General features: G+C 40.7%; 1 protein-coding gene across 1 annotated transcript; it reads right to left on the bottom strand.

Moving 5' to 3' along the window:
* Window positions 1-54: 54 nt before the first annotated feature.
* On the bottom strand, window positions 55-8,354 carry dhrs12la (dehydrogenase/reductase 12-like a). The gene is made up of 10 exons (XM_088300400.1): window positions 8,196-8,354; window positions 6,812-6,945; window positions 5,685-5,767; window positions 5,501-5,596; window positions 5,308-5,389; window positions 5,163-5,224; window positions 4,528-4,632; window positions 4,246-4,336; window positions 3,474-3,611; window positions 55-801 (listed from the first exon to the last, which is right to left on the bottom strand). The coding sequence occupies exons 1-10, from the start codon at window positions 8,249-8,251 to the stop codon at window positions 686-688; spliced, it is 963 nt and encodes a 320-aa protein (XP_088156526.1). The 5' UTR covers window positions 8,252-8,354; the 3' UTR covers window positions 55-685.
* Between the last annotated feature and the right edge of the window lie 856 nt (window positions 8,355-9,210).

Here is a 9,210-nt window from a genome sequence, read left to right as displayed (position 1 = left end):
TTTTTATTGTTTGTCTGGTGAGTAATTTTGAAAATCAGAAATGACTCCTTTCCCCCTGTTTTTTTGTCGTTTTATTTGAGAATGCATTTACAAATGTAAGTCACGTCAGTAAGGAGGCTTTGTCAAAGTTGCCGGCTAGATACTATTCAAGAATACATATATTGAGTGCCCATGCATCAATGCGCATTTAAGGCTCAGAGAGAACACTTGACTCCAGCTCGAATTCAACCTGCTACAGAGCAAGACGATAAAAGAGACACGTATGTTAGTTACACAAATCAACTACAGACGGAAGAATGAGGTTGAACCCATCACTGGGTCTGTGTGTATAAATAGTGGCTGAGACTTTGGTCCGATCAGATTCCCATCTGATTGACAACTTTCAAAAAGTCACAGAGAGTGTGGGAAACTCTTGGAATGCTCTCTCTAAGAATGAAAAGTTACTACAAACATCATCAAACACTCATTTAGTAACATTTTCACTCGACAAGAAAAAGTAAGACCAAATTAGTTCTTGCATCATTAAAAAGCAATTCCTGTTTAATGTGTCTTATTAAGGCTGTCTTAGAAGTTATCTTCAAATAATATTATGCGGTGGTGGGCGAGGTGGGCCACTGGTTGCAGGCTTGATGAGTATTACTGGTTACTGTTACTGGTGATGCTTCACTGGTGGCCTCATTCGGCCTTAATGTGGTTGAAACATCTTGGCCAAGTCATCCAGTGCGGATATGAGTTTCTGCTCCTCCAGGGGACAACTGTGTGTCCAAGCCAGTGGAAGGTGGGTGGCCACCATCCTACGGTCTGTGGGAAGACACAAGATACATTTTCAAAAAAAAAAAAACATTTCATCCAAGAGTGATGGGGAGCTTTTATTCATGACTCAACTGGAAAGAGAACTGGATATGTATTTTAAGTAACGCCTTTTTGACAGGAGGCCTTTATTTGTACACCCTGATAGCTGATGAGTGTTTGGACTTGATGTAACTCATGATGGCCGCAGTAGAATGATTTCTGAAGTCTGCAAAACCATTTTGTCGAAATTAATCGGGAGAAGCTTTAATATGCAACAAGATAATGACCCAAAACTCACTCTTAACACAACAAAGGACCTCTTTAGAAAAAGAAAAAACTTATGGGAGGACAAGATCCAAGATGGCCCGTTTTTCATGAACAAGCTCAGTGTTTTTTTTTTTAATTTATCAGGAAACTGAAATTAGTTATCATTTTCTTTTTTTTGTTTTGGAGAAATTAGGAAACAAGAGATGACTTTTAATGAGGAAAATGGCCGTGCACCTCTCTGCTTTCCCATGGTACTGCAAGTGTCAGTGAACGTACCGATTCCAAACACTCCATTGGAAATCATCGTATTTTCATTGCTTATAACATCCAAAAACGGTGAGCAATTGGCACCAGAATTCATGTGAACATCCCTACCTATGACCACTTCAATATATCAAAAGGATTAACCTCTCTGTGACTGATTTATATGAGAATGAGGAACTGTGGAAGTGAGCAGAAGTACATAGATTATCCTGTTAGGTTGCAGCACACTACTTCTTTGCCGATCACAGTGAGCATGCACTGCATAAAAGCAACAGTCGGGATATTTACCGAGACTGAAGTGGAAATTAGTAGACATGCGCATTTATTTGGACGAGGATTGGCTCCAGTTTTTTGACTGCCGGCGAAGCAACTACAACACACCTTCTTATTCTATGGAACATGACAGCTTCGTGCGCGCCACTCAATGGAGCGTTCCAAGGTAGCCAAACTCGACTGTGGAGTCGGCCTCCCCGCTGGAACTTTTTGTCTGCTGAACATTGACGCTCTGGACTAAAAGCACATGCCGCCCCGCGATGGACACGGTTCAAAATCGACAACGACTCACGCCGCTACACTGAGAGCTTCATGAATTGGCTGTAAGCGATGGTGAGTGGCCACATCCAGACATCCAAGTTGCCGGTAAGAAGCTAATTTTGTTGTGCTAATGTCATCTTTTTAGCGACCAAAAACTGTTGTTAGCCGTAGGAGGTGGGAGGTGTAAACATCGATGCCTGGCTGCCTCACTTAACAGAAAATTAGCGCAGCTAAATATCAGAACGATAACCAGTCGAGTTTAGTGTGCGCATTCTTGCTCTTGTCTACTTTAACCTGTGTAAGTGGAAAGATTCACACTGTATTTTCGATTTTGTGGAGGTAATCATATGAGTTCACATTTGATGTCAATAAATCCAAACTATTGTGCAGATTGTGATTATACTTTCACAGGTTGAAGTGGACAAGAGTAGTAATGTGCGTTTGCATTTTGGTGGTGATCGGTTGTCGTTTTAGACAACAGAACTGTCAAAGCGAGCAATATTATAATCAGAGCTGGGAAGTCCGTCCCAGGAGGTCAATGAGACAATGCCCAGCTCTGATTTCAACGCTTGCCTCCCTGTTGAGACTAAGACCGCTGGAACCAGAAAAAAACAAAACAAGTTGAGCTCCAAAAGGGGGCGTGCCTATTTGTTATAAATCTAATCACAAAAAAAAAAACTTTAATCACTACAGAGTCTTTTTTTTGTGCTGGGGGGTGACATTTTAGTGTTGATGTTTTTTTTAAATATGAAAACCTATCACATAAGTGCCAATATTAAGCTAATCCAAGTGTCCCTTTATGTTCATTTAATAACGTCTGTGAAACTTTCAATATTTTCGCTCACTTGAAAAGTGGGTGGCTTCAAACAAAAGTTGTTAAGACTGCTAGAAATAAATACAACGAAATAAAAGTTGGAATTCTGAACTTTTGTCTGATATTCATCCATTGATCTGAAACTCAAATGTCTTCAGCAACCGAAACCTACCTTACAACAAAAACAATAGGAATTAAAATAGCCGTCGTAAAATACCAAAAGCTCCAATGGCACGTCCCTCTAGTAAATTTGTGTGCGTGTGCGTGTGTGGGGGTGTGCGTGTCCATCTGGCCTGTGTCCATCGCAGCTGGCATCAGCGGCCTTTTGTTGGTGCCAGATACTGCCAGAGTACAGTGCCTCAATGAGCACTCACTCGCACACTCATGCACGTGCACCCACACAGCCATAAAAAGAAGCAAACAGGTTTTACGTTGCGCATTACTGTACTTTGAGACCAGGCGAGTCACATATGTGGTCTTAAGTGGTGTGGCCTGGCGAGTGAAGTCAGGAACATGGCCAGTTAGTGTTTAGCTGAGCGCCTGGACATGAGTTTTTGCCTACTTGAACTGCTTCCAAGAGAGGTCCTTTTGTAGTTGTGCGTCAAATTTGTACTGCTCGTACGGACTCTTGCACTCTCTCGCGTTTTTTTTTTTTTTTACCCTTCACTCGACCAGCGGTGTATCAGAAACTCACGCCTACCTCAAATTTTGGCGAGCAGCACGAATCAGTTACCATAACCGTAAAAAAAAAAAAAAGTCAGAGATTAGTATGTAGTATGTATAAAAGCATTTTGCCATTTACCCTGATAGAAGCGTCCGCTGGGTTTGGCAGCGGCAGCCTCAGACACAGCAAGCCACACCACGGTGTCCGCGCCCTGCTCAGGGGTTCGCAGGCTGTCCTTCATAGAGCGATGGAAGTCAGGCATGGCGTTTGCCACAGCTGAAACAAACGCAGTATATCGGGTGGGAAAAGGTAAAGAAAATGGCAATATTTAATTAGAATCGAAACTATTTAAGACGATACACTTGGGGCTGAACTAATGAGCATCCTTTGAGGTTGTGAAATGTAGCAATTAACAGTTCCACCGCCCACTTGTTGTGTTGTGTTCAGTGAAATTAAATGGCTAATTTGCCAATTATTTAAATACAAAGTTCTTTGAAAGTGCAGTATGAAATTTGTCTGAGCTCTCTTTTCGGCTACCAAACACATTTGGTAACTTTGACCTACGTTGATTTGGAAGCCACCTGCCCAACTATTAAATGGAAATAGTTGTGTGCTGACTCCCATTTAACAGAAGTTTGAATGTGATTGGGTAATTCTGTACATAACCCCGTAATAAGCGGGTGTAACTCTTATTTATTTTTACTTCTCCTCTCGGGAAGATTTCCCTTTTTTTTTAAAAAAAAATGGAGTTATAGGTGACATGAATGGGGGGTTATTGTTTTGGTAGTTCTTTTATCTTGGTCTAATTTTCTTGAATACGATATATTAAAAATGGGGAAAAAAACATTTGAACAGGGGTGTGTAGACTTTTTTCCATGTTCCATTGTAATTCTGAGTTGTTGATGTGTACCAGGAGTGTCCACCCAGCCGGGATGCATGACAGAGAAATGGATGGCCGCGTGAATCTTTGCAAGCTGCTCCGTCATCACCACCTGCTGCCTCTGCAAGACACACGAGCATGCAGTGTATACACCTCTCTTAAAGAAGTATCATGTGTTCGGCGTTGTGGTTGTAGTTTTCACAAGTTTAGAACAGCTCTGTGTTTCAAACTTTTTGTCTCTCTCACAGAACTATTTGAGGTAACAAAAATATTTGACACTTGCTGTATAAATTGGACCTCTGCTGGTCATACCTTGTGCTGTGCGTAGACCATGGTGCCATCATAGCGCCCTCTCTCGGACTGCAGGTTCCCTATCCTGAGCTTCTGCACCAACATCCCACCCGATGACACAATGATCTGCACAAGAAGGAATGAAGCCAGACACCTGATCAGAGACTCTCAAAGAGCTACTTACTTCGTAGTATATTAAGGCCTCACTTCCAAGGCGTTGCTGCTGAATTAGTGTACATCCAAAATAAATAAATAATGAAAAGCTTTTGGGAATGGTACAGAGAGACCCAAGACCTGAATTCCACAGAAAATATACAGGTTGACCTTTCAAGGGTTGTGCAAAAGCGATGTCAGAAAAATATGGAGCACTTTTGCGAAAGTGGTCAATATTACCAAGTCAAAACACTCCCTTTCGATAAATGACTGCATGTTGTAATTAAAGGAAACGATGCTTCGGCTCTGTTTTAGAGTGTTCACATTGATGCAACTTGCTTCTTGTACAATTTCTTGTTCGTATTTTTGCAGTCCTTGAGAGGGCCATTTTCATTTTGGAGCAAATTATATGCTAGCGCCAAATTCTTCATTTTTGAATAAGCAATTGTGTTATGTATATAAACCAACGCTGCAGATTCAAGACAAATGTGTCTGGGACTCACCACTCTGGGATCTGCACTCTTGTCCAGCAAAGGAATGAGACTCTTGGTGAGAATGTAAAGACCTGCAAGAGATCCAAGGATGAAGCGCTCCACTGCAGCGGCAACATGCTTCCCTTGCAATTGCTAAACTAGAAGCGCGACTCACCGAGGACATTGGTGGCAAAGCCCTTCTCGAGACCTTCCGCGTTCACTTCCCGCTGACTCATGATGGTGCCTGCGTTATTAATCTACACATGACCAACCACAATCAAAAGCTAGTAATATTACACAGATGTGATAATAAAATGAAATTATGATCACTTCAGAAAGGAAGCAAAAATGTGAATCATATTTCTCACCAGAACATTTAGAGCCTTGTACTTTCTTTTGAAGGCCTCAGCAAACTCCCAGACCTTCTTGGTCTCGGAAAGATCCAGGATGTGCACGTAGATCTCCTGTGGTGATATTTACACATTTGATGGTATATTCTTCATTTTTTTTTCAAAAAATCTTCGGGGAAACACAAGTCCCAATATACTGTACTTTATTTCCTGTCTCCTTGACAAGTTCAGCCCTCGCCTCCTCAGCCTTGTCCTTGTTCCTGCACACCATGTGGATGGTTCCACCTGTGGGAAACATAATTGTCTAATGAGTTTTGGTTGCGCAACAGCGTGTGTAAAAAAAAAAAAAAGCAATAAGGTACAACACGTGCAAATAGATTTTTAGCTATTTAAAAATCTGTTACATTATTGTCAAGCTCTCCAGTTTATTGGCATTTGATGTACCTGTGCTGCGGTTTTAAAGTAAAGTAAATATTTGTACACCATTCCATAACTAAACCGTGGGTCACTCTGGACTGGGCCGTGGCAGGCCGCACCGTTGGAAAAAAAAAATAAATGAAAAAAACTTTCAGTACTTCCGATTTATTTATTATCAGAGTCCTGATGCATGTGCAGATGCGAAATTGTCTCTGTCACATTACGCTAAAAACCCACAAGTTTGCAAAATGAGTATGGGCATGTACAAAGCATGCGCAGCACAATATATGTGGCTTGTGTTTGAAATAGGACCCAACTAATATGGATTTTTTTAGGCCTAATCGGCCTATTTAATGGGAGATCAGGCCTCATTTTGAACATTTGGTGAATAAAACAGTTGACATGATGACCTGCTTGCTTAAAAGTTTGTTTTTTGGATAACTATTATCTTTCCAAAATAAATAAAAGGTCATCACTAATATTCAGTATACTTATACACTATTCGGTACTAAATTCCATTGCACTCTCTTATTTATTTATCTAATTTATATATTTGTCTGTATTATTGTTGTATTGAACTGGAGAGAGGAGCCCTCTAATCTCGTTGCACACTTGAGTACAATGACAATAAAGGGATTTCTCATTTCTAATTTCTAAAATTAATAATGGAATTAAGACATTGTGAGTACATTTTACTTACTTGGAATGAATGGAATGCGGACCGGTAGAAATGTGTGCGTTTGAACCAATTTTTTGGCAGTATTTCATATTTGAGGTAGTCTTTAATCAAAATAGTGTTTAGATTTACCCAATGGAAGTGAATGCAAATTGTTACCCAACATTTGTTGAGTAAATGATGTCGGATGTTCTTTTGCAGTGAATATTAGAACAAAAGCTGATAAGTGCTCATACCTCTCCTCGCAATAGCCATAGCAGTGGCTTTGCCGATGCCACTGTTGGCTCCAGTAATCATGAAGGAGCGTCCTGCCAAAGGGACCTCCAGGTCTTTCTCCACAAAGCGCTTAGAAGCTGACAAGAAGGCATTCCTGTGGATAATCAACAAAGACGCTTCTGCATCAGAGGCCTGACCACGAGTGCGTCAGAAGTCTAAATCCTGGACGACTGTACTATATAAGGGACTATATAAGATCTAAATTCAAATCAGCTTGTACGGGTAATACTGCATTGAAACCCAGCTGACTTGATGTGACAGTGAGAGAGTGAGTGGGTGTGTTCAGGTCAAAGAGGTCAGAGGGCAGACTTGGCACTATGTTTCTCCACACAGTTTTACTGTATCCACGAGTGAGAGATTGTGCCTGGCAGCGGATGTGACAAGAATTGTTTGAGTTTTACGGTGACTGACAACAGGATCGGAGTACGTGTATGAAAGTGTGTGTGTAGGGACCATTGTCCTGAAAGCTATTGTTGAGGAAGGCTGCACCAGGCAAAGTGAGACTGAGGCTAAATACCCGCTCTGTTCAGTGGTGTCATGCAGAGAGCTATTAGTGCAGGGACAGAGCGGGTCGCTCTGTTGGAGAGGCAACACACAGAACAAAGGGGAGAAGGGAAACAATAACAAAAGCACCTTTTCAGAAAACTCGGCTCACTGTATATTAATGAGCAAGGCCTCTGATAGGCTAGAATTAATCAGTTGGACATATGTATTGGGACACTCAACAATTTATAGCATAGTCTAGTCTTAATAATGTGTAAATAAAAATATTGAGATGACTGGCTGATAAATTATACGTTGCATACAATAGAAAAATCATTTTACAATCTGTGTCAATTTATGTCACGTTATTCGCAATTTATTTAATGTATCCCACAATTGATGGCAATTTCAGCCAAATAGGAACGGTAGAAGATGGTTGTCATGTCATAAACCCGCCAATCACATTACGCCTTCATCTTTTAAAGCCGCACTTCTTTGCATTTCTTTAAGTCTCAGAACTTTTTAACATGTTCCCATACTGTCTACAGAAATATAATGCATCTCATTAAATATGAGGAAGATTAATCTATATGATTTGATCTCTTCCAAACTTTGATTGAATTAAGATGTGACACAGGCCAATATAAATTCTCACAGTTTACCTCTTTTCCGTCACCCCAAAATGCTATACTTTAAATCACACATGGTCACAAAATGCAGTCAAAAGATTCTAACTGAGGATGATACAATTTAGCAATGATCACAATATTAAAATTGTGCCAACTCATAGACTCAAAGCATCATTGATGGAGAGACAGATAAACAGATAGAATAGAAAGATGACAACATCATCAATCATACCTGGTGAACTCCGTCATCCCCTTGAGGAACCAGGCCAAGTTGCGGTACAGAGACATGGCGGCGCTCTGGGTCTGGAAGCATGAGGATGTTCTCTCCTCTTCGCTCCTCTTTTGAGCTGCGCTCGGACACCACGTGGAGCAGAGCAGCCCACTGGCTCCAGAACACCTGCGGCCCACTAGTGGCAGGAAGAGGCACAGCAATACATTCACAATGCAAAAAAACGCTACACTACAGAAAGATTCTCTATACTTATATGTCACGTCTTTGTTTCCTGTAGTTGCCTGTTACTGTCATACTGATGTAGCTCATACTGCCGGAGACAAATTCCTTGCGTAAACTGTGTTGACCGAATGAAGTTAAGTTAAAAATTTGAAATGGCACAATGAAAACACATATGGCATTCCAAACAGTTCCCTCTTTCATTTCCTTGCACAGTGCTCGTACTGAGAAAAAAAAACATGTTAAATGTGGCATGTTGTTGCTTAAGAGCTTGCAAGTATTGGCTTTACTTATATGTTATCAAAGCGTGTTACCATAGCTTTGCAATCATTCTAAACCAGGGGTAGGATTACTTTTTGATTGAGGTGCCACAATGGGTTCTAAAATTTGACAGAGGGGCCGGAACAGGAGCGGATGGATGGAGTGTTTTGGTGACCTCACCTTATCGGAGAAATAAAATACATTTAATTTGAAATGAAAGTGAACAAAAGCATTGCAACAATATATATGTCTTTGAAAGACCACAATATTTAGAAAATAAAACATTAACAAGGTTTATTCATTCAATTTTTTTCAAATTCTCCGGCCGGATTAAAATGTTTAACGGGCCGCATTTGGCCCCCGGGACGTAGTTTGCCCACGTCTGTTCTAAACAGTGCAACATAAACTGTTAAATTAGCTCCTGAAAAAGAAAAACTGTTGCGTGTATTCAGATTTGAGGGTTTTTATGTTGGCTCAAGCCGAAAACATCAACAACAACAATTCTCAACTCAACTCAAACTCAAGTTTTTGATAG

This window comes from Idiotropiscis lumnitzeri, chromosome 7, assembly GCF_059441095.1.
Source record: "Idiotropiscis lumnitzeri isolate Australia: NSW breed Sydney's pygmy pipehorse chromosome 7, RoL_Ilum_1.0, whole genome shotgun sequence".
Classification (NCBI taxonomy): domain Eukaryota; kingdom Metazoa; phylum Chordata; class Actinopteri; order Syngnathiformes; family Syngnathidae; genus Idiotropiscis; species Idiotropiscis lumnitzeri.
This window is presented reverse-complemented; position numbering and strand designations above follow the sequence as displayed.

What these genes read in the sequence shown, in the direction of transcription:
- dhrs12la (XM_088300400.1), bottom strand. Translation starts at nt 8,251, where the DNA reads ATGTCTCTGTACCGCAACTTGGCCTGGTTCCTCAAGGGGATGACGGAG. An exon ending in GGGATGACGGAGTTCACCAG is followed by an intron (nt 6,946 to 8,195) that starts GTATGATTGATG and finishes GATTATCCACAG; the next exon opens with GAATGCCTTCTTGTCAGCTT. An exon ending in CTTTGCCACCAATGTCCTCG is followed by an intron (nt 5,225 to 5,307) that starts GTGAGTCGCGCT and finishes GATCTCTTGCAG; the next exon opens with GTCTTTACATTCTCACCAAG.